This window comes from Eulemur rufifrons, chromosome 16, assembly GCF_041146395.1.
Source record: "Eulemur rufifrons isolate Redbay chromosome 16, OSU_ERuf_1, whole genome shotgun sequence".
Taxonomy (NCBI): Eukaryota; Metazoa; Chordata; class Mammalia; order Primates; family Lemuridae; genus Eulemur; species Eulemur rufifrons.
This window is the reverse complement of record NC_090998.1, coordinates 64279066-64305247: the sequence shown is the minus strand read 5'-3', so window position 1 is coordinate 64305247 and position 26182 is coordinate 64279066. Positions and strand designations below refer to the sequence as shown.

Here is a 26182-nt window from a genome sequence, read left to right as displayed (position 1 = left end):
GGCAGAGATAAGCCAAGCTTATCGAGTTATGGTCTAATTATCATCTCTTCTTATTTGAGGTTTCCTATTTGCTTAAAGTTCAAGGGTTTAACAATATTAAAAATAGTTACAAAAGTGATTAGCAAGTCCTGAGCTGGACAAAGAAACAGAAAAACTTAAAAAAAATGGTAAATACTCCCTGCTGGTTACTGAAAGAGCCCATTATTTACTGTTTATCTAACAAATATTACAAATTGCCTTCTAACCCAAAAGACCAGCTCTCAAAAGGGGAAAATATTTGCCATAAGGATTTATAATAATAAACCACTGCTTGCATTTAAGTATTTCTAAACTTAGATTAGTAAAAAAAAAAAAAAAAGAAAGAAAGAAAAAGAAAATGGAGTAAAGATAAGCATAGGATTATAAAGCCTAATTTTTTTAAACTAAACGATAAAGTTTTAAGACCAGGATTTGGAGATCCCTTAGCAATTTCTAAAAAAGTTTCACATCATTTTCTTAGTTTTTCTTCTAACATTCTGTGTCTTTCTCATCTCCCAGAATAAACATAATTCTACGTCAGGAAATTATTAAAGAAACAGTTGTAAATAAGTTCCACTTATAAATTAAAAAATACATTACTTATAGAATTCCTGTATATGCTAACTCTATAGATATATAGATGAGATAAAATTTAAAAGACATGTTGCTTTTTTTAAAAAATGTAAAACAAGAATTAGATATTCTGTAGCATACTGAAAAATTAGTAACTCCTCATATATATCTTAATAAAGGATATCAGGCTAAACCCAACCTTCAGTTAGTTATGCTTATTATAGATTTTTAAAAGTTGTAACAATATTAATTGCTACCTGTCCTTAAAACATAATATTTAACTAAGTAAGTGCATTAATAAATATATTACTTATTTATGTGGTAATTACACAAAAGATAACATAGGAAATAATTGTTCTTTTCCAGGTAGTTTTTAAGTGAAATGTAATCAATATTAATAGTTGGGAAAATGTGATGATTATTTGAATAATGAAGGTTATTTTCGTAAAATTCATTACTCTAGACTGTAGAGGGAAAAGGAGATATATTAGCTCTGGTAAAAAAACAGTGAAAACAAAGGACATGATACCTATTGGGTCTGCATAGAAACAGAGAGATGACTCACAAGTCATCTATATGATGATGATAATGATACCTAATAACAACTTTTGCCAATGCCAAGTGCATGTGTAAAATCAAATTTGTAATTTTTATCATAATTTAACTTTTTTAATGCTTTAAATTAGCTTTGCCATGCAACATGCACTTTGTAAACAGCTTCCAAAAACTACACGAAATACATAACTTTTAGGACTGAGAATGGTGACAGAAAAAATTCCCATATGATCATTTTATGACAACAGAATTCATTAACCATGTTAATACTCAGAAAAATATCACAACCTATTAGTTAGGTATTTGCATAATACCCCCCCATTGTGTCCTTGACAGGCTACAAATCTCAATAGTCCAGCATCAGTGTTCTGCTATGATAAAGACATCAAAAATGGAGTATGAATTTTTTGGTTGATTTTTTTAATTGAATTTGAATATTTCAACCAAAATCGAAAGTAAATTATCCTGCTATGTTATACAACGACTGTTTGAAATACAACCCAGAATTGATGGATAATAAACAATTTGAATATACAGAACACAAATGGGAAAAAGAATACTAGGTTTCTTCTTCATAACTACTCAAAGAACCTAAACTGAGATGTTACTATAGGAATAACAGGAACAAAATCTGCCCTCACGCCTTCTGCAAGACTTTACCACAAGTCACTCTTCTCCCACCAGCTTTATCTGTCATTGCTTCCACCACACACCAGCCACTCCATGCTAATCATGCTCCCGCCGTGTAACCTACTGCTTCACATCTTCACTCATCTGGAACTCTCAGGCTCTAAGGTTTCTCGGCCTCAAAGGTTGTTCTATCTCAACCTCCAGTTTTATCTTGCCTACTTATTATAAAAAAGATCTCTTTCATTTTTATGCCCTAAAACATAACCTTCTCAATGACACCTTCTTAGACCAGTTTCCAACAGTCTTAGAATTGCTTATGATTTAGGTTCACTGTAATGTAATTTATCAACTAAGCCAGAGCACATAGAAAAGTAAAAGGAACAGCATTAGTAATGATCCTGGAGCAAAGGTATAAACCAGAACTGGGGTCTGACCACCCCACTTATAGCATGTGTGGCAGGATGTGGAGCTCAGTCCTCTTGTCTTCACCACTATTGGAAAGTGAACCATCTGCACAATAAGGCATCGACTCACTGCTGGCAGAAGTGGTGAATGTTAGCAAGAGAGACCTAAGTGTTGCTCCCTGAAGGATTTCTTTGAGCCTACCAAGACTGAGACAGACACTGAGTCTGGTGAGTAGCAGCAGCTACTGAGGCTCAGCCAGGACTAAAGGAAAGAGAAAACTAAAGGAAGGCAGGCACTTGGGGGAGAGTCCATCTACAGACTGGTGCATTCTGCAAGGCCTGAGAGGTTGGTTACCTTTTTCACTGGTCTCTAGCTTTAGTGCATGTCAGAATCACCTAGAGGATTTGAACTAAAACAGAGAGCAAGGCCCCACATCCAGAGTTTCAGATTCAGTGGGTCTGGAATAGAGGCTGAGATCTGCAAGATCTACAAGTTCCCAAGTGATGCTGATGCTGCTAATCCAGTGTCTACACTTTCAAAAATGAGTGTCTCATAGGGAAAGTAACATCTGAGATTAGCTATCAGTTATAGACTGAGTTCTGGCAATCAACTGCATCTGTCATACATTTCCCTATATTAAGAGGCATAATGACTAGGTTACACACATATTTATAGATAGAAAGATACCTACATCTGAAGACACATGATTTATTAAGGTCACTCTTTCAAAACTCTTAAAAAATGGAGTTAAGAGTTTTATCCTTCACATGGAATGATGTATTTCTGAGAAATCACTTCTCTTTCACATACAGTCGACAAACACATTTTTTTGTGTTTGATAACTGAGTAGGACTGCAAATAAAGAAACCACAAAAATCTTAAGTAAAATATATTTTGTTCTTATGTGTGTACTGTTGCTACCACACTTTATTTCTTGGGTTTGTAATTTGTCTTACTCAAGTTAATTATCATCATCTTAATTGTCTTAAATCAAAGGGAGGAAAAAAAATGGAAAAAACAGATGACAAATTATAAAGAAAAGTCATTTCGGTGGGGAAAAACAGAAGATGATATAAAATGAGGAAGCATTCTCTAGAGAGCCAGAGACAAAGGACTATAAGTCTCTTCACAGGCTAAAATGGGAAGAGAGAAAAAACAATTGATAGTTTTGGATTCAACTGTTTCAGCATCAGAATGATACTATTTCTTCTCTGGACAATTCTTTCACTGAACCATTTAAAATACGTGGTAGATTTTTGCCAACATTTCAATAAGACAAGCCTGTGAAGACTGATCCTTCATTAATTCCTGGATTTAAAAAGCTGTCTGTAATGTAGAAATCCATAAAAATGTAAGCTGGCCTTAAGCCAGAGGATCAAATACTGCTTTGTAAAAATTCTACATATAAACTCTCTAGATTAATTGTGACTGGCATTTCTTACTAGAATACTATTAAAAAAATCGCTCTTACGATCAATGCTACTAAATTAAAGAGCTAAAACAATCCATAATAGGTGTCATGATGATACAATTCTCTTTAGGAAAAATCATTCATATGTAGCTTTAAAAAATGTTCAAAGGCAAATGAAAAATATTTTTTTATAAAACAGCTAGAATACCACATTTGCACTGAAAGAGTTCTCTTTGGAAAAAGACACCTGATCATCAAAATGTGTTCAGAATCAACGGACTCCCACTGATCCCACCCCTGTCTCAAGCCATCGTCTCACTCTGGATCACAGCAATAACCTCCTAAACGGTCCCCATTTTTCTGCCCTGGACCCTAGAGGGTGTTCTCAAAACCGTAGTCTGAATTATCTTGTTAAAATAGAAATCATTTTGTGTTATCCTACAGCTGATTCAAGAATCCTTATACTGGCCTTCACAGCTTGATACAATCAGAACCCTCCCTACCTTCTCTTACCATTCCTCTAACACATCAGAGGAACCAAGACTCCTGGATCAGTCTTTTCATTTGCCATTCCATCCACCTGAAATGTTCCTCCCCCAGACATTCCAGTGGCTCACTCTCTAATGTCCCGACACACTGTGGGAGTTTTTAACAAATGCACATTCAATGAAAGGACTAAATTAATGATATCCCCATGTGGCTACATGCTTCATCTTCAAGAGCAAGCTAGAACCTAGCTAGCACATCACCAGGCACTTTTCTATTCATATTCTTACATCTTGAAGTGATTTTTAGGAGGGGCTGCAGTCAGTGGACACACATGCACCCCAGGGGTGATATTCACAGTGAAGTTTCTATGAATGGTGCCTTCTGGACTTAAGCAAAATGGCAGCCCTGTTTTTAGATCTCAGAATTTCCCTCAGAATATACACAAAAAAATCTAGACATCAATCATACCTTCAAAGATATATCCATTTCAGAATAGATCAAACTATGCAATTTGGCTCACATCTATTATATTCCATTGTATTTTGAAAACAATTCCACAGTCTTGGAATAGAAGAAGAAATAATCTGAAAGTAGGAGATAGTTTCCTTTATGGGTTAATGTATCTCAAAATTAATGTTGTGCCTACTATATATGGTATTACTTGCAGTGGGTATACAAAGATAAATATAATATTTATCCTTCAAACAGTTCCAATTTATTAGGGGAGAGACGAGATTATAGAGACAGTTTAACCCCCAAACTCATATCAATTTGAAAGGGAAGGTGTAAGGTATCACAGGCTAAATATATCATTTCTAGATGGAGAGGATTTTTTGTTTGATTTTTGTTCAACTTATTAATTAAGTTAAATATATTTACATAAAGTAAAGGGCACAAACAAGGGCATTGCTTGAATTTTCATTAAGTGACTATCATTGTTTAACCAGCAGTCAGATGATGAAACAGAGTATTACCAGCATTCCAGAAGAAACTATCTGTACCTGGAGATTTTTTTTCAAAGATTCAGATGATTGGAACAGGGCAAGAGCCAAAGTGGAAGTACTTGGGCTGGCTAGTTTTGGTGACATCTAGTGGTAACAAGAAGATGAGTGCATAAAGGAAAACTGAGGCAAGTCTTTCACGGGGTATTTCTATGGCATTTGAGATACGTTCTCACTCTTTAAAACTAATCTCTTTTGCCTTCTTTTGTATTTGTTTTGTTGCTTTGTGTTTTTGTACTCTTGGCAGCCTGAATTCGTAAATGCTCTATTTGCGTGAGACAGACCGAATGTGATAAATGTGCCATAGTTACTGGCCAAGAAAACAGGTGGACCAGTGAACAAGGAAAAGATACCCAGGAGATCAATCTGGACTGCTTATCGTGAGGCTGGGAGGCCCTGGATCTGTTCCTAAGTGAACATGAGACCAAGAGTTTGTCCTGAATTGGACAGGTGGCAAAGAAGGTGTCTAGCGCAAAGGAAATTAGAGAAACAGCAGGCCGTGGCCCTGTGCTCAGCTGGAAAGGAGGTCAGGAAGGCTAGCAGTACTTTATTTAATTTATTTCTCCCCTGACTCTTTCCAAAAGGGTTATGAGATACCAGAAAACCATTGAAGGAGTTAGAATGACTTTCCGAGTGGGAATGGGAATCTGAGCAGGCCAAGGAGGAAAAGAGGGGAAAATGAAGAAGAGTTGAGAAGAGATAACGAATGGAGAAGGAATGGGAAGGGGGACAGGAAGGGAAAGTAACACAATCTCATTATAAGTGTAAGTAATATACAGATGCAACAGGGACCAAGTATGTTTCAAAAACTAAAGTAAATTCATGCTGGGCTTCGAACAATCTGCAGTGTTTTACCACCTATAGATGAAGGCAAGGACGCAGCTAGAGGAAGGATACAACCTAATCAAAGACACAGAGGTCAGTGGCTTCATCTTTTTATAAGATACTGTGCATTCTTACTAGGGAGTTGTACAGAAAGAGATGAGGTAGACAAAAGGACTCAAACTGAGGTAGTGAAGTCACTAAACAAAGGAGCGTGCCTCTGAGACTAAATGACAGTGGTGATGCCAATGGAGGGAGGTGGCTCAAAGAGCCCAGTGCTTACATCCTCTTCCTTAGGGAGAGCCCCAAGTCTGCTCCTTGTGCTCACACACCATCTCAGGGGCCTTTTCTGAGGTGTTCATTTCAAGATGTGTAAACTGAGGCACAGAGTAGTTAATGGCACAGCACATAAGCTTTGAGAACAAGTGTTTTAATTAAGTGGAAGGTGAGAAAAGAAACTGCAAACAAGAATCTCAAAGTGTATTAAATCGCTAAATCAAAATAGGCAAGGCTGGAAAAACAGTGTCCCCCTCTGTGTGTTTGAGTGTGTGTGTTCCCAATTAATCCTCACAAAACACAAACATCACTGACACTAAGAAATTCTCCAAGATGAAACATGTTGAAATGCGGAGCTATGGGGAAAAGCCCCTGTAACTGACCCAGTTAAGTGAGCATGTACTTACTAGAATGAAAACAACCCATTACTTATGTCAACCAGATGTCTGGACTGTGAAGCACAATGTCTACTGCCTTATTTGTAAGGTTACTTACAACCCTCAGTCTTCTTGCAAGCAATTTCCCCTTTCTCTTTGGTCTTTTTGTTTGCATGTTAATGGGTAAAGACTTCTTTCTTAATCCTAAATTTTTACTGTCTCTTCTTCCATGATTTATGTCCCTTATGTATTAATATATGCCTTATTTAAATTTTTTCTATAAAAATTTATCATTCTCTAGATATTATGATTTTATTGTAATTTTAAAATAATAAATGCCCATTGTTACAATTTACTGAGCATCTATTACAGGTTAGTTGCTTTACAATATTGTAGATAAATCCTCATTAGACAAAAGCAATCACCTCCAGATTATGAAACCAAGGAACAGAGAGTCTAGCAGAAGTTCTATCACACTCAAGGAGACAATCTGCAGTAGGGCTGGGTGAGCCTCATTCCAAAATCCATGATCCACTGCCCAAAATGCACTGTACTCTCTACTCCCTCATCCAAAGCTTAATTCAGTTTTTATCATCTTGCTTTTGTGGCTTCTTGAGTCCCACACAAAGAGATTCACAAGAGGATGTGTACATACTTAACCATATCTTTTTCTTAGCAAAGCATGATCTAGTTACAAACGATTTAAAACAAAGTAGATTCCTACACAAAAAATGGAAGCACAGATGAGAAAAGGGAGGTGCATAACTAACCAAACACCAGTCTGTCCTTTGTTAATTCATTCTTTCATTTTGAAAAGTTGATTGACCACCTTCCTGTGGGAGAAAGTGTGGTCAGAGTGGGAACTGCTGGAGGAAGGCCACTCTGGTTATTGTCTTGAGTCTTTGGTTTTGATCCACAGTTTCTTCACATTTCAGAGAGGTATTAACTTCACTGTGTTATTAGAAGGAACAAGTGAGAGTGTAAATAAAACCGTGTAGGGTGAGGTCTGGTGCTGTGTGGCTTCCTTTTCTTTTTACTATCTTCTCTGTGAGCTCCTTTCTTTCTCCTGCCCCTTTCAGGTTCTCACCCTGCTTTCATGACTTCAAGTCACCCTTCTTCCTCCCTGGGGTTTTCAAGAACACGATGACGAGAGCTCTTGGGTTTCTGTACTGGCAGTCTTCCATAACCTGGGTCTGGGTCACCAGCGGGTACACACAAGGCTCAGATTTGTTAAGAGTATATCTTTGAAAGCACAAGAAAAGCCATAAACATATCTTGAGCTTGAGAGTCAGAAGAGGTTCAAATTCTTGCTCTGCTAACTAGGCACGGGGCTTTCAACGTGCCACCTTAAACTCCTGAGTCCTTAAATCCTCTATCGGTAAGATAAGGATAATGTTATTTCTGCACAGGATTGGATTGCTAAGCTGCCAAAAATACACATAAAATCACTCAACATTTGGTCAGGAATGTTAACTGTTAAACACTGAGCTTCAATAATAACAGCTCCAGCATTAATGAGCATATATATGCTTAGCACGATTCCAAACACTTGCCTTTCTGTAAATTTTCAAAACTTTGGAGTCAGGATACACCGTATTACTTGAATTGATTTAATCACTAATATTGTGAAGTGTCTTGTCATCCCATGGTATACTTTATAACATAGTATTCATTCCTTTTCTTGTTGCAAGACTATAATAAAACTTCGTGGGTCAGAACTGAAATTCTCTTAGGATGTCGTCTTACCTTAGCACGGTCTTATCAGCATTTTATATGGTGACATAAGAAATGATAGTGCAGCATAGCACAAATGGTTCTGTTAATAGCTTAACTAGTCTTATTGGGCACTGAAACCTGGGTAATTTACTGTACTGCTTGGTGACTTCACTTTCCTCATCTATAAAATGGACAAAGGCAGGTACCCTCCTCATCTTGCTTTTATGGGAATTACAGTGAGACGCTCTATGTGAATTGCTCAGGATGCAAAAGTACTCAGTAAAATGTTTACACTATATTTGATGAATTCAAATATATAAAATATATTCAAATATGTTATTTGATTATTTCATCATGGAAATATAGTATTTAATAGAGATTTCACACAAATTGCTTTTCTCCACTTTTTATTCCTTTCTTAATTTTTATGTCAAAGTTTACAATGTTGAGTTCGAGTAAATAATTTTGGAAAATTGTTTGGTTACTATAATAATTTTCCTATCTCTTTTATATACTACCTGAACAATAGATGAAGGTGCTTGTTCTTTCATATTTTATTAAAGTATATAAACTTCATAAGAGTAATGCACTCATGGTAATTTAAAATAAATAGAAAACATTATGCCTGCCAAACAAAGAAAAAAGAAATCACTGCAGTAGTCTAAAATGCTAAAACAGCTACTCTTTCAACAGTTTAGTGTTTTTTCTATATGTTTTGCTTTCCTTTTTTTTGATGACACAATTATCTTGTAGAATTTAATCGTATACAACTTTTATTCTTTTTTCTCCCAAAATAATGCAGGCATTTGTCTCTGTTATGTATCCTTCATAAACTTAATTTAGGATTTATGATATTTCATCAAATGAGAGTAACCCTACTTTATTTAACCATTTCCCTTTTTCAGGCATTTAGATGCTTTCTAATTTATACATCTAATAAATAGCAATGCTGAGGCTCAGTTACTATCTTTGCTGACATTCTTAACCATAAAAAAGCCTGTATTTCCTTAAGAAAAGAATTACTGAGACTAAGTGTTAGAGCAACTTAAGGGAATTCATTATTTAGATTTGAATTCCTTTGATTTCCAGTGAAATCATATACTTACCTATCTTTAAAACCAGTCGTATTTTCCTCTTTTTGGAAGCATTTGTTAATATCCCTTGGTCTTTGCATTCTACTTTCCTTGTAATTTTACAGTTTCCAATGTCTTAAGTAGAATGATCTTTTGTTTTTTCCTTTTATTTTTTGCATTAATGGAAAATATTTTCTAACAGTTTGCCTTTTAACTGTATCACTTTTTGGAAATAAGTTAGTCCTTTAGCTTTTCCTTCATTCTTTGCTTATAAGCTTAGAAAAATCCCTTCCCTGTTTCTTCCCATTTTAATCATGAGAAAGATTTAATTCTAAAAGGCTTTGGAAAGTATCTCACAAAAAATACACATGGTATGAAGATTGTATTAACTTTTAGACACATTTTAATAATAGGAAATATAAAAATAAAAAATCATAAGTGAGAAATGAAATAGTTTACAACAACCTTTAGAAAACCCTATTCTAATTATACATCTGAACTGCCTATGCTATTCTAGGAGCAATAAAGAGGCATTAAACATTGATATTCTTAAAAAAATGTTTTTGTCTTAAGCATTTAACATAATTTTAATCCCAGTGTAATTTTGCAGAGACCCACTCAAAATGTATTTTCATTTTCATCAAGGCTATATTGTTATGTAGTTCACTGTTTATTTCTAAAAATTACTTTTGCTATTTTTTAAGTAACTAAAAATGAAATGATACAACACAGGCAACCTCAGTCCATCATCATCTTCTAATTAGCTATATGCATAATTAAAAAAAATACAGGCCTCTCCCCAATTCAACCCATTAAAGTATTTCAAAACTCTACTTTCAGTGTTCACTGATGAAAGATCAAGCCTAGCATTTTAACTATTTCCTCCAGTGCCTATTTTTTAAAATGAAACAAATAGTATATAAACCATCTGCTATGGTTTGGATATGCCTTCTCTGTCCCCACCAAAACTCATGTTGAATTTTAATCCTCAATGCAGTGATGTTGGTATGTGTGGCCTAGAGGAAGGTGTTTGAGTCATGGGGGAGGTGTAGTTATAGCATAATTAAAAAATTATGCTCAGTTCAGTTATAGCAAGTAGCGAGTTCTCACTCAGGTGAGATTAGATTAGTTCTCATGGGAATGGATTATTTCCCAGGAGGCTAGCTGATCATAAAGCCAAGATTTCCCTCATTTTCTCTCTCTTTACATGGCTTCTCCCCCATGACCTTCACCCACCATGTTACGATGCAGCACACAAGCCTTCACCAGAAGCCAGAGCCACATGCCCTTCTTGATTATCAAAATCATCATCGAAATCAAGAATTTCCCAGCCCGCAAAATTGTTAGCTAAATAAATTTTCTTTATAAATTATCCAAGTCTTAGGTATTCTGTTATAGCAACACAAAATGGACTAAGATACCATTCTACAGAAAAAAACAGTGTACAAAATTAACAGCAGAAAATTCCGAACTTAAAAGTTGAAAGGGCTTTTCAAGTTTTTTCTCCAGTAAGTATTTTGAATGTTTCTGATCCAGAAAGTCACTTAAAAATTCTGAAATTCCATTTTCTCAGTCAAATGGAATTGGGATCCTATCTCACCAGAGTTGGACAATGAGCAAAAAGCAAGAAAAAAAAAAGGTAGATGACAAAGTGTTTGATACATGTAGTAGAATTCTAAAATTGACAGAAAAACCAAATAATAATCCAGATAACAATAACTTTTTAAAATTCTACACTATTCTATGGGCTCAGGAGGAAGAACGATAAAATAAGTGATCCTTTTCAAAACTAATTGTAATTAAATCATTATTTTTACAATTTGTGCCTCCTTCATCAGTTTGTAAGCTGACTGGAGCCTGTCTTATTCCCTACTGTGTCACTACATCTGGTAGGGTGCTCAATAAATGCTGAGCTGGAGGCTAGACGTAAGAGGTCCAGGACTCAACAGTATAAAGTTAAACCCTTGCAAAAGATCATCATCATCCAGAGTATCAATAACAAAGAAAATGGGGCTCAGGCTCTTAGAGACTCACTGTTGGTAGGCAGATAGGAAAAGAAACAACTGTCAAAAGTCTACATAAAAAAGTGCTTCTTTTCAATAGCAGTTATCACAATATGTCCCCTTTTAATTTTTCAGGTGTCTGTCCTTGATATCTAATGAATTCCCCTCGACCAGGATTTATAAATAGTAGATACCTTACAACAAATGTTTATTGATTTAAATTGTTCATTCAATCTCTACCAAATTTACTGCTTTGAACCTACAGAAAGATTTACAATACATTCTATCTGAAAAAAGTTATTTTTCCAATAATTTTTTAAAAGAGGTACTTCTTGTCTTGACCCTCATTCTTTTGGCAAAAGCTTCCTATCAGCGGCACAGGAAAATCCATAGTGAATCCCGTGAATTACAGGCCCACATGAGATACCAAGGCACAAAATTCTCACCTTTAAGATTCATAAACTGAACTCCATAAATATTTTTACACAGTCTGTTTCATGGACATGGGAATACACTGTAAGCTGGATAAGATGTAAGTATAATATTATACTGATCCCATAGTTTGAAACTTATTTTCTACATATTCCTTAAAATGTTTGATAAAAGAACTGTGGGAAATAGAGTGTAAATTATAGACAAAATGAAACCTGAGTATGAGAAACATTTTGGGAGTCCATATCAATCTTTTCACTTTACAGGTTGGAATCTGAATCCCACAGACTATAGATACCATAGAGCCCAACATTTAACTGATTTATTAAACCATTTGTATAAACCTCCCTAGCTTTCTTTCTTGCAAGTCAATATGAAGAAAAAAAGGCAATCTGCAAAGCAATCTCTTTTCCCAGACATAAGGCCAGTGGATTCAAAATATAAATAACTGATAGCATCTTTAAATATTGCCTTCACCATTACAGCCAATACAAATTCCTATAATTCTATCTAGTCCTAACTGGATGGTATTTTCCAAGTCACTCCTATCATTAACAAGCAAACCACAAAAGCACATAATCACCCAAGAGAGTGGGATTCCCCATAGAGCAAAACTCACTCACTCTGGCATTTTCATTGGCATTTGTAAAAGCACTTATAAAAGACTCAAAACACATATATTTCATTTAAACATTTATTTTTAAGCTCAGGAAGTGTTAGCATCTATTCAATCTGTGGGTATAAACACCCGAGGAATATATATAACCAGTAAGTTGGCAAGGAACTGGTATGATAATTGTAGTATGTATTTTCTTGAACAAGAAATAAAAATTTAAATGGAACATCCTTTCAGGCAATTTTGTAATCCAGATTCAATTATAGAATGGAAGATATTCCTAACTGAGCTCAATAATCATTGTGCATTACTGTGTATATGGCAATATGATAGATATTGATGGTACAAAAATGTTGGAAAACAGGCCCTCCCTATTCCTAATTATCTTAGAATTTTTTAAAGGAGGTAAACATGTATTTTCTATGTAAGTATTTACAGTACCATAACCACTACCAAATTCAAGCTACCATCATCTCTCACCTTAAAGATCACAATAGTTCTTTAAAGAGTTTCCCTTGCTCTGCTCTCTAATCCTGTCTTCTTGACATGGTCTAATCCATTACTCTTAGAATAAAAAGCAAACTCCTAAGCTTGGTCTAGGAGTCCCTGTGGGCTCTACCTCTGCTTCCTCCGTGGCCTTATGGCTTCTCATTTTTGCACCTGGTTCAGTATGTTTCAGTCCCATTGGCTCTCTTTCTCTGTTGGGAACACAAGCTTCATATTGCCTTGGACATTTCTGTTTCTCCTGCCTGAACCCATCTCTTCAAATAACTTGATTAAACTTTGAGTTGCCAAATATCACATATCTGACCACCTTGTCTCACTTCCTACCTCATCACCTTCTAAAGAACGATATCATCCTATTTCCTATAAAGCACCACTTGCTTTCTGAAAACAGAACAGTGCCTTGCACCTAGTAGATGCAGCTTATAAATATTAAAATTAATAAAAAGCATTCCCTAAGACATTTAGGCTAAATCATGACTTATATGTATCTAGTGTTCTAAAACTGTACACAGCAGGGCCTACCAATCAAAATGATCAATTTACTGCCCATTTGCAAATGTTTCAGGGAAAAAACAACTAGAATATATATTACAGAAGAAAAATCATGACAGTAACAAAAGGATCCAAAATTTACTCACCTACAACTAACTTGAACAAGTCAACTTCATCTCTCTGGGCTTCCATCTACTTATTTGTGCTGAGGATTATATTACATAATTTTAAAGTAACTTTCTAGTTCTAAAATTCAATCATTTGAAATAGATTCCTTCAAATGAAAATTATTAATATTCTTTGAAATGTACATTATTTTTTATAATCTGAGCACAGTAAGCATGGTGTATCAAGCACCCAGTTAAGGGCTTACCGTCTGTTTATGGATAATTTTGCTTTAACTCCTCCTTTTTGAAACCTCATTTTGAGTTCTTTCCATTTCTGACTCCAAAGTAGAAATAAATATTGGAAATAATAAAATTTCATAAAATCCCTAGCGTTATATTTCATCAAATTACATTTAATTGTGCAGTAATTTTTCTCTTGGAAAATAATTACACTTCTAATGTATGTGCGCCAAAAAACGTAATCCAAGGGTACTAAGAAGAACTAGTTTTTATACATGTATTTAAGGACATTTGTTAGTGCTGCCTTCCAAATAACATATAAAATAAAAAGTTTGTTAAATTTTCATTCAACTAAATCCAAAAATTCCACATGGGAGAAATACTCCCTACTACCACCTCTGGAAAAAGCATTTCAGAAGCATGATGTAATGTAAAAATAATATTTTTTTAAAAAGATAGAAGATGGACAAAGCCAGAATAAGGAGCCCAACTTTTAAAATTAATAAAAGTAATTTTTTTAATTGAAATTCAAATAAAGCAGTGATGGCATTTAAAGAAATTGATTGTATAACACCCAAATATATAACATTCCCAATAATATTATGGGAAACAACCTTGGAAGACACAGTAAGTAGAATTTCTGAGACAAAGAAAATGCAGGTAGCAAGACAGACAAAAATCCTATTTTATAAAATGCTATGACAAGAGGTCCTTTAGCATTTAGGGAAAATAATCATGAATCTACTTCAATGCACAAAAACAGTAGGCATGAGAAAATCCTAATTTAAAATATTTCATATGGGAAAATCTATGGAAATAAAAATAAATTCTGAAGCAAACTTGAATTAGTTGACTATCTTGAGATAGCAGTAAAACTACATTATAAAACAAAATCAGAAGTGATTATGCAATACCTTGTGTGAGATTATCTCTTGCATGATGCTGGGAAGATAAAGCATCAGAACCCTAGCTTTATAAACGCATACACACAACGATGTAAATTTTAAAATGGACTTGTGGTTGATTGAGTATATCTTCCATTTTTTTTATTTCCATTCTTCTACACTTGCAGCCTGTCACTGATTTATTTTTACAAGCTGGAAACTGGGAGAAGGAATTAAATATGATACAAGCATATTAGCTTTATTTCCTTTAGATTTAACTTCTGGCCACTTTTAAGTTTACTACTTGATAATCACTAATATATCAAAGTCAACAGTGATCCAAAAAACACTTTTTTTCCCCAAGGGATCAGCAAAAGTAAATGCCTTTTGGCTCCTTAAAAGCATTCCAACTGCAAATCTGGTAGGAATAAGCACATATTACCCAACACCAAACCATATATATACTTCGCCTCACTAAACAGATGACTCACTACTAATGACAGAGCAGAGTGTGACAGAGTTGTAAGCTCATCCTGGGCTGATTAAGGTCCAGGCTAAAAGGAATGAGACAGCCACACTTTACACCCTTCACAGCTTATCTTTGGCCTCAATCTTTATAGGATGGTATACATCCGTATCTTCCAGAAAGCAAGATTTTGAGGCTATAATGTAAATTTCTAAAACTTCAAAATGCCACTTCTCAAAGAGCAATACATTATCATTTAGAATGAAAAGGAAGCTAATATTTTCATTACAAACTGTGCATCAGGCCAGGAGTTAGATGCTTTCCCGATGAGGTCTATTTAAACTCCACACTGAACTTGAACAAAACAGTGAAGTCCCCGTTAAAGTCCTGTGAAAGTTACTAAAGGAAATGATAACACACAGCCCTCTTTCATATAACTGTTTTAGGTGGGAAGGTAAGAATACAGCATGAGGCTAAATCTACAACAAAGTCAATCTCTTTTAAAATGTTCTTTACCAGCAAAACCTAAATCTCATATCAACATTACTAGTACACATGGGAGATGTGGAAAAGACTACCGACCACTCACCATAATGCATGTAGCAGTTTCCTTTGGTGGGATCCAGGTCGATAGCCTTCAAGAAGAACTTTTCAGCCTCGCTCTTACGACCCTGGAAAACAGAGAAATAACTGGATGATTCAGCAACAGATCATGAGGGATTCTTCACTTCTTGGGCCCAAATGAAATAAACTAATGTCTACTTGGTAGTCATCATCAAAAAAACGTGTTTTGTTTTTATCTAAATGGGGATGGATCAAGGAGAATGTGTTGAGAGAGAAAACCGAGGTCTGAAGCCTGGGAAACACCAAGAATAAAGAACAGAAGGTGAGAAGGAGCTTTTCAAAAAGATCAAAAAAGAGGCAGCCAGGGAAGCAAGAGAAAAAATGGAAATAAAAGAGTTTCACAGAAATCAAGAGGATAGGATAGTTTTAAGGGAACATTTTCATTCTATATTTTATTTCCCGCATTCCTCCTGTTTCCTCTCATTCCTTCTTTTTCCTGGTAAAGAACTATGGCCACTTTAACTTTTGAGATGATTTGGTCCTAATCACTCACTTTATATATGAGGAAAAGTTAATTTGGTGACGCTCAAGCAGCTACTGCTTATTCTTGCTATCATTCAGGACTAAAATTCTCTAATCCAAGATTTAATCTAAAGCTAGGTCAACTTCCTGGCTGTAGTTTTAAGTATTAATAAATATTGCCATCATTCTCTCTCTCTCTCTCTCTCTCTCACACACACACACACACACCCCAAAATATAGGGGGAAAGGTATGCATGCAATAAATTGATTTTTCATGAAATGATATCATAATCCAAACAGATTCTAAAACTATATATTGCCCACTGGGCTATTGCTTTGAACCACAGCTGTCTTTGTTGTAACAGAAAGGGGTGGCCCAAGGTCTGTAGACAGCCCTAAGAACAACTTCCCTGGAGCAGTTCTACCTTTTCTGGCATGGCTGGAATGAAGATCTACGGTGACTGAGAATGGCAGCAAGGCATTGGGTGGTGTCCAAAGCCATGCACCATAGTAAAGGGAAATGACTTGATCTGCCCATTCCTCCTAATTTATATATTGAATACTACCTACTCATATAAACGTCAGGCAATTTTTTTCTTACTTCACATATATTTTTACAACCACAGTGATAAAGATCAATTTTCCAAAGTTAGAGGTTATATAATTAGCCTAATATTCTACATTGAATGCAACTTTGATCATTTCTCCATACTGTCTTCTCTTTTGTTTATGCTCTTGTTCAAGTTCACTATTACTACATCCTTCCATTCACTCATTACTCTAGCAGTTGAGATGTATCCCACAGTCTCTACCACCTACAGCTAGTGATAACCAAATGATCAGAAAACTGACTCCTTCATTTCTTCTGTCATTTTAATAATGCTACTCCTTTCAGTAACTCCTCTTTAAATCACAAGTCTTAGCAAATACTCAGTAATTAAAATTTTAAAATTCCCTGTAATGTTTCCCACAACATTTTGACTTCAAAGGAAAAAGAGGAATGCACAGACAGGAGTATGACAGGAGGGGCCAGATCACGTAGAGCCTAACAAAATTCTGCAAGGAGGCTGAAATTTCATTTTTCTTTTCGGTAGTGAAAATCAGTTTCAATATTGGATGCCACATGTTGCTTTGACTCATAGTTCCTTAGGTAATAACCTACAAAGGGTTGGACAGCCTCTGGGAGCTGTGCAAATATGGAACGCTTCCCAAATTTGTGCGACATCCTTGTGCAGGAGCCATGCTGATCTTCTCTGTATCGTTTCCCTCTCAGTGTATGTGCTGCTGAAACAAGCACTGCAATTTCTTTTGACAAGGAAGGGACATGAGGGAAGATTTTAAATAGAGGTGAAGTCACCTCTATTTATTAATAGGCATGACCTATAACAATATGGTCTCACTTATACTTAGAAAAATACACTCTAGATTTTGGGTGGAAAACTGTAGGGAGGACAGAAGAGAAAACAGAAAGATCACTTAGGAGGTTGTTAATACTTCACAGCTTAGACAAGGGTGACATGAACGGAAGTGGTGAGAAGTGATTACATTTGGGATTTCTTTTGAAGAGAAGTGGCTGATCAGGTGGTAACAGAAAAAGAAGAGTCAAAGATGACTGCACAACTTTTTACACGGTGTATGTGGGTGAATGCAGATATTATTTATTCACCTGGGAAAATAACACCTGGGAAAATTGTGAGAGCAAATGTCAGTAGGAAGGTACACACATAGTGGAATCACGGAGTTCTGTTTGAGATGCTAGAGCAAGTGAGTATGGAAGACTAATTCACTAATTCAGAAAGCCTGGCCGAATAGGGTGCCATAGACCAGTATTGGCAGGAAATTAGAATTCTGGATATCTGGCACCTTGAGTGAGAAGCAAAAGGAGAAGACTTACAAGAATGTCAAGAAGGGAGCGAAAAGGGAAAAGTAATAGCAAAAAGAAAAAAAAAATCTCACCTACTTACAATTTTAATGTTTTGAATAAGAATACATTAAAATCATTATAAGATGTAAACATATGGGACCATTTTAAATAACCACTTCAAATTATAAGTAACTATGCCTTTTATAAACATGTTATTTTAAAATCTGATAATTTTTAAAATCCAAGTTTAACTGTTGCTTTCTACACAGCTTTGACATTATGAGTAAAATTGTTAGATTTTAAAGTATAAACATAGAAGGGCTAACTTCTATAAATATTACATAACTAAAGGTGTTTAGCTGACTCAGATTTCCTGTTACATTACAATTTTCATTTCCTTTCTACATCTGTTCTCTTGTATATTCTACCTTCAAGCTTAAAGGGGTCATCCACATGTACTGTAATAACATTTCAGTGGAGGTGATTAGATAGGATACAACCACATCTTAAGCCCCACCTGGGCAAATTACTTAGGCTGTTACACTGTGCTGCTATACTAAGCTCAAAGTTAAAACCACCATCTCATCATAACTCTTATCCATCCATAATCTCAGTTGATGAGAACCGCTTTCAGACATTTCATTAAAACATCTGAGGAAGCTAAGATGAAGTAAGTAGAAATTCTGTTTGAATCAAATTTGTAATTAAGTTATAGGTAAATGTAAGTATATCCTAAAATTTTACTTGAAAATTATGCAAATCATTTTGGATATTCAAATGGGCCATTTTCAGACTTTAGAATTATGCCTATTATTTATCTTTCCATTACAAACCAAAATATCTGCATTTAATTAAAACGGTGAAATTTTAGCAATTCATTCAATTTATTCATTGAGTCCCTTAATGTGACAAAAATTTACTGAGTACCTCCCATGCGCCCAGAACTGTGTTAAGCACTAAGACAAAAACTGTAACAGACAGAACTTCTGCTCTGCTGAAGCTTGCAAAACTGCAGCTGTTAAGAGCATGGAAAAAACAGTAGACGGGACTTTGACCTCTACCAGTTGCTTTGATGTAGTCAAAATGTTCAGGGAGGGTTTCCAAAGGAACTGATGCCTGATCTAAAAATCAAAAGATGAATATGATTAATGGAAGGGGAGACAAAAGTATTCTCAAGAGAGGCACAGCAAAGGTAAAATACCTGTGGCAAGAACAAAAAAAGAAAAAAAGAATTCTGCGCGCAGGCCCAGGGTGAATGAGGCAGAGAGAGGAGTGAAAGGGAAAAAGCAAGCAAGAGCAGAGCATACCTGGCTGATCAGTCACGCTAAGATGTCATCTGCTGTTTTGTATTAATAAATATCACTCTGAGAGTAGTGAGGATAACAGAGTGGAAGGGGAACAGAAGGAGAGACAGGTGACAGTGGAGCTACCGTTAGTGAATTGGCAGGAGAGAGACTGTATAAAACAGACAGAATGACAAGATGGACAGGGTCAGGAAGGGATATGATGAAGGAGATGGAGTAACCAGGATGACCTCTAGGTTTCTGCACTGTGAAACTGAAGCGAAAGTGGTAAACGATGGAAGGGGACCGGGCTTAGGAGGTAACGCTCTGAGCTCAGTTTTGAGAATTGTAGAGACTAACACAGCTTTCAGACAGCTGAGATGTCTGGGGGTGGTGTGTTAATCAGACTGAATCAAGGAGTTGAAGGTAAAGTGATCTGGTGTCTCAAGCAAGCGGTAGTAAGTCAATTGTGTCAAATGCTGGAAAATATCCACTGGATTTAGTAACAGATCACTGGTGATCTCAGTAAGGTTTAATAGGCCTTGACATCAGAAGTGGGTAGAATGGGGTGGGGGGCAAGTAAGAAAATGGATAGAGCAATTACAGACAACTCTATCAATATGCCCAGCTGTGAAAGGGAGGGGAGCAACAGTGTCAACAGAAGGACACAAGACACATGAGGGTTTTGAAAAAGAACACAGAAAATCAAAATATAAGTCACATCTGGGCATAAAAATTAATGTATAAGTTCTTTTTCTTCTTTTGATTTAAAATGAGAAGGGAAAATAACCCCCAAAAATCTATTTTTAGAAGTCTTAGATAACTTTCCAATTATGGGCATGACCAAATTAAGCCTGCCCAGAATTCTTCAAGCTGAGTCTTTCCCTCCTGGGTGCTCTAACAACGCTTGAGTCCTGCTTTTGTTGTGACACTTACCATATGTACTCTAATTACCATTTGTAATCTCCTCTTCTAATTGTAAACCACTTTAGGGGAATTGTTTAATCAACACTTAGCCAAGGGCCAGATGCATAGTAGGTGGTCAAAAATGCATGAAGAATGTTAAACATCTTGCAAAAGCAAACACTGAAAACACTTCTTCAATGCCTCTCTCTCTGAGAAGTGTTGTTGCCTAAGTGATAGATAACATAGTTTTCAGTGGTAAATCTGATTAAATCTTGAGGCGTGAGTGAAACTTAGAACTTTATGCCTCTGCCAGCATTGGTAACACCTGCTCTCCATAAGGAAAACAAGAAACCACATATTTTATCAGCATTTTGTGATCCTTAAGATGGCACCAAAAGGTCATAAAAAAATGGCCTCCAACAGGAAACTTTTCTTTTTTTTTTTTTTTTATAAATAATTCTCTCAAAATGTTTTTATTTCAGATTGAATAAATTCTTTTGTTATTGTCATTAAGTCTGGGTTTTTTTTTTTCTTTTTATTTCAGGAAACTTTTCTCTGTAAAGATAAAGCGGTCAATGTGATCTCCTTTTGGGGCACGAGTGCAATTAGAAAGCCCTCAAATCTTAGCTGTCGGCAACAACTGCAACCATTCAGCCCGACTGTAGGTGCAAGGGGTACTCTATAAGCATGTGCTGCATCCCTCCATGCAAACTGTGCAGCAATGGCATGGGAAGCCAGTGCGAGCTCACAAAACTCAGAGTTGACACTTGGGCTGCAGAAGTTTAAGCCTTGTGGGGATGGTTAGGAAAGCTGCCTTGTGAGAGTGGAAAGGCAGAAGTCCAAACAACAGCTGCTTTGCAGCTGGGTCACAAAGGAGAGCAAGAAATCCCTCGGCACCATAAAAGGTAGCGGATGATGGGAAGGCAATCTCAGTGCTTCCATTTGTCACTGGCAGAGTGCCACTTGCTCTCAAATCCAAATGCTCTTGTAAGAGGATGAAGCCGGATGTAAATCATTCCCTAATTTTTACATATATGTATTTGTAGAAAGCTTCAGCTGTAAAGGACATGGAGGGTTATTTAATTTTAGACACAAAATTCTTTGACGATTTAGCCAGTGTAGTGAAAAGAGCATAGGTTTTAATAAGAGGAACCTGAGTTCTAGTCTGGTTCTGAGACCACAAAGGTGAACATCCAAGAAAAGCTACTAATTTGAACGAGTTTAATTTTCTTCAGTTGTACATCAAAGGACCTGGGTAAACTGAACTCTATTGGTTACAATTCTCTATTAGAAAAAAATGATATTAAATTCAGGGGAAGTGGTTAAAAATTTAAAGAAAAGTTCATTTTTTAATTCGTATTATTCTCTTTTGCTTCCACTGCTTTCCAGTTCACCACAGGGGAAAGGAACTGGTCCTTCTCCCCAGGTCTACTAGCTGACACTAAGACTGCGGAAAGTAGCTAAGACCTAAAGTCAACTCCAGTCCATATTCCATAAATAGACATTTTTTAAAAGAAGATAAGATATACAAATGGCCAAGAGGCATAGGAAGAAATGCTCAATGTCACTAATCAGAGAAATGCAATTAAAATCAGTATGAGATATTATCTTAACCCAGTCAGAATGGCCATCATTAAAAACGACAAAAAATAACAGGTGTGACGAAGATGTGCAGAAAGGGAATGCCTACACAGTGTTGGTGGGAATGTAAATTAGTACAACTTCTGTGAAAAACAATATGGAGATCTCTCAAAAAACTAAAAACAGAACTGCCATTCAATCCAGCAATCCCGCTACTAGGTATCTATGCAAAGGAAAGTAAACCATTATATCAAAAAGATATCTGCACTTTTATGTTTGTCACAACACTATTCACAATAGCAAAGATCTGGAATCAACCTCAGTGTCCATCAACAAATGGTTACATACAGAAAATGTGTTACACAATGGAATAATATTCAGCCATGAAAAAGAATGAAATCATGTCTTTTGCAGCAACATGGATAGAACTGGAGGCCACTGTCTTAAGTAAAAAAAATCAGACACAGAAAGACAAATATCACATGTTATCACTCACAAGCAGGAACTAAATAATAAATACACAAGGATGTGGGGTGTGGAATGATGGACAGTGGAGACTTGGAAGGGCGAGGGAGCTGGATAATGAGAAATTAGCTAATGGGTAAATGTATGTTGTTCAGATGATGGATACCCTAAAAGGCAACTTCACCACGGCACAATCCATACAGGTAGCAAAATTACACTTGCGCCCTATAAATTTCTATAAATAAAAAAACTAATTCATTCACAGGCAAAAAAAGAACCTTGTAGTTCATATTCTGTACTAATGAATGACACTAAAAAGATGAAACAAATGACTCATTTATCTTCTGAAAGCAATGTCACGGTAAAGATGCCCATCAAAGGTAGAACAGCCTAGAAAGATTCTTAAGCAAACTAGGCTACATATATATTGAAAGTGTATAATGCTCTAAATAATTCTGGTTTTCCTGAAACTGTTCTATCCCCACTGTTCCAATGTATTTATGACTTGGTTAAAAAGTCTAGAGTTACCCTAATTCTTGCTTATCTCTCACAAGAATTCACTTGACTGAGGAGTCAAATGGCTCTTATGACATTGCCATGTCCCACCAGATGAAACCACTGAGCTCCACCAGCAGCACTGGTGAGGTGTCTCTGTGACCTCAGCTTTCCATTCCCTGTGATACTCAAAGAGGACATTCACAAAGACATCCTTCCATAGCACAAGACCATGGGAATTTAAGCAGAATTATGTTTCCATTTTTCTTCTCTCTTTACCAAAACATGTTTTTCAAGGATTAATAGTTTGTTGTCATAGCACACTGCAATCCTCCTTTTTCTAGTAGGTTATATAGTAAGAACAGAGACATCACAGAGTAGCTTACTATGCACCAGGCATTGTTCCAAGCACTTTACACATATTGTCACAAATCTTCATAACACACCTGAGATACTACTTTAATCCCTGTTTACAAAAGAAGAAACTGAGGCACAGAGAGGTTAAGTACCTTGTTCGAGGTACAGAAGAGCTTGATCTTGCAGGGCTGGGATTCAAACAGAGACAATCTGGCTTCACAGTTTGTGCTATTACATCATAGTCATGTTCCAGAAGTTTACTACCAAGAACCATTATATTATTTAAATATAAACTTTATGGAGTAGTTTAAAGAAAAACTCATTAATCCATCCATTCTTCATCATGTAGAGAGAGTACCTAATATATCCCTGGCATCATGTGAGGTACTGGTGACTAGGTAAAGATGAAATAAGATAATTCCTGTTCTTACACACGGTGTAATACTGTGCCAACTCTAGAGGTACGTCCTTACCAATTGACTATTTTAACTTAAAAGCACTCTCAGGAGACATATGTACAGTAAGTTCCTAAGGAGAAAACAGAGACCAGGGCATCTATTCTGCCTGAGAGAGTCAGGGGAGGATTTAAAAAGGAGGCGGCATATTTAAGCTGACTCCAGATGGAGGAAAAGTCAGCCAAGCATAAAAGCAATGGACTATCTAGTCAGTCCAAGTGCTGGTTGCGTAAAATTTCTCTTTACAAGATCCAAATTAAGAAAATTATTTAGAAATTCTGTCTAATGGAAATTTTTTCATATTTTAACACCATTTAAAAAGACTTGCTACTTACAAACGATAATTTGATACCAGCCAACTCAAAACACATTTATTTGACAATACAAGGTTACTTAACAACTAAATTTAACCAGACTTCTACTTTTCTCTGCCAAGCTAATGATTCCTGAGCCACCTTCTGCAAATGATGATTTTCTGCTACTTACAGAGAACGGTCTATTGAAAACAGCAAAGTTTAGTAAGCAATACTCATTCGCTTTCACTTCTAGAGTGTGAAGTGACTAGAGATGGTGTACTTAGAATCATAGGAATCTTTAAACTAGGTGGGAAGGAGAAAACACACAAATGGCCACAGCCTGGCACGTTACCAGCAGAATAAGTCTGTATGTGTAAATACAAATGACAAGCATATCGCCGGACTGGACCCGTCCCAAGTCCTAGCATTATAGTGTGCTAGTTGAAGCACACACATGGTTTTGGCATTATTACAAAATAAAATTCTCTCCCTTTCTCACAGAGAAAATGTGTAATTTCACAATGGGCCACTAATAGGAAAAAATTGAGTACAGAGGTGACATGGTGATGTAGAACAGAATGTCTGAACTTCTTTGCCTCTAGAAAGACAATCTAACAGTAGTCCAACTCAGGGCTCAGTTGTCACTGTCAACCTCTAAGACCCCCTTGTCCTTAGTAGGAAAATTGTTTGTGATGTAGGCTGTACAGGACTCATTCAACATTAACCTCCTGAATTGTCTTCATCACATTGTGCAGGTTAACTGTCACCCGAGTTGGCAGGTTTAACTCTGAGATGTAAGAGTGACTGACCTGACATTCTCAATCAGTTGAGATGCAGTCCCCAACCCCCGGGCCACGGACCAGTACCAGTCCATCCGTGGCCTGTTAGGCACTGGGCCACACAGCAGGAGGGAGCAGCAGGTGAGTGAGCGAAGCTTCCTCTGTGTTTACAGCAGCTCCCCATCAATAGCGTCACTGCATAAGCTCCACCTCCCGTCAGATCAGTGGCAGCTTTACATTTTCATAGGAGCATGAACCCTACTATAAACTGCATGTGTGAGGGATTTAGGTTGCATGGTCCTTATAAGGATCTAATGCCTGATGATCTGAAGCAGAGCTGAGGTGGTGATGCTAACACTGGGGAGTGGCTGCCAATACAGACAATCATTAGCAGAGAGGTTTGACTGCACAATAAATATAATGCCCTTGAATCATCCCAAAACCATTCTCTGCATGCAACCCCTCTAAGTCCATGAAAAAACTGTCTTCCATGAAACCAGCTGGGCCAAAAAGGTTGGGGACCAATGCACTGGAGCAGTTTTACCAAATGCAGAGGTATGTTTTAACAAGTAGGTTGGCAGTTTAGTCAACTTAACATAATTCCTTGCACAACTGCTATAAATGCAGTCCAAGCTTTGGAAGAAACATGTCGACTGGCTCAGCTTCTCAAAATATAATAGAATGCACGTAAACACTGGGGCATGTGGTGTCATACCATGGAAAATACAAAAATGCAGCTTTGAAGATGTGGGGGAGATCTAAGCTATTACATTTTTAAATCATTTAAAGGCATTTCTATTTTAAAATAAGCACTGATATGTTATTTAAAAAGAAGCACTGGCATAGAGGAAAGAACATGGGCTTGGGAATCAGACTTGAGTTTGACTATTTCCTCAAGGACGATCCCTAGAATAGCTGGGCTACATGGGCAAGTTACTTAATATTTCAAGAAATTCAATTCCTTCTCAGGATAATGATGCTACTTCTTGATGAAGTCTGTAACTGAGACAGTACCACACAAAGCTCTTATAGCAGTGCATAGTACATAGTAAGTGCTCAGCAAATGTTAGCTATCATGATCTTTGTGTAACAGACACAGCAGTAGCTAAAGTACAGCATCTTACAATGATTAAATGAGGTAAAACATATTTAAGAAGTATAGCAAAACAACACTTTGTGAGCACTCAAAAAAAAAGTTCTCTTTTTAACTAGGCCTTTTATACCTAAATCCATTTACCCAAAGGCAAATCATGGATGTATATGATTATTTTTGATGTATTTAAAATAGCATTCTTGTAACACACCCACATAAAGAACTCTGATATAAAATACTTCCTTATCAACCAAATTGTCTCTTATCCTGGAAAGTCGTAGTAGACTGTAGGCAAAATTTGCCTTTAGGATTCAGGGAAATTTGAAAAAAAGAGAAAACAGGGACCAAAGTTGGAAACTGAAGGTACAGTTAAAAGAATTTAGAACTCACTTTTTATCAAACTGGAAAAACTGTATAAATACTGGTGAT

General features: G+C 36.3%; 1 protein-coding gene and 1 non-coding gene across 3 annotated transcripts in view; both read right to left on the bottom strand.

Moving 5' to 3' along the window:
* Positions 1-26182, bottom strand: part of TMTC2 (transmembrane O-mannosyltransferase targeting cadherins 2) — a 365840-nt gene that overhangs the window by 67873 nt on the left and 271785 nt on the right. For both annotated transcript variants that reach the window (XM_069491843.1, XM_069491844.1), the window contains one exon: positions 15683-15764. In XM_069491843.1, coding sequence (XP_069347944.1) covers positions 15683-15764 — 82 coding nt within the window. The remainder of the gene's footprint in view (positions 1-15682; positions 15765-26182) is intronic.
* On the bottom strand, positions 17370-17476 carry LOC138397710 (U6 spliceosomal RNA). The gene has a single exon (XR_011235837.1). It is a non-coding gene; the product is annotated as a U6 spliceosomal RNA (small nuclear RNA).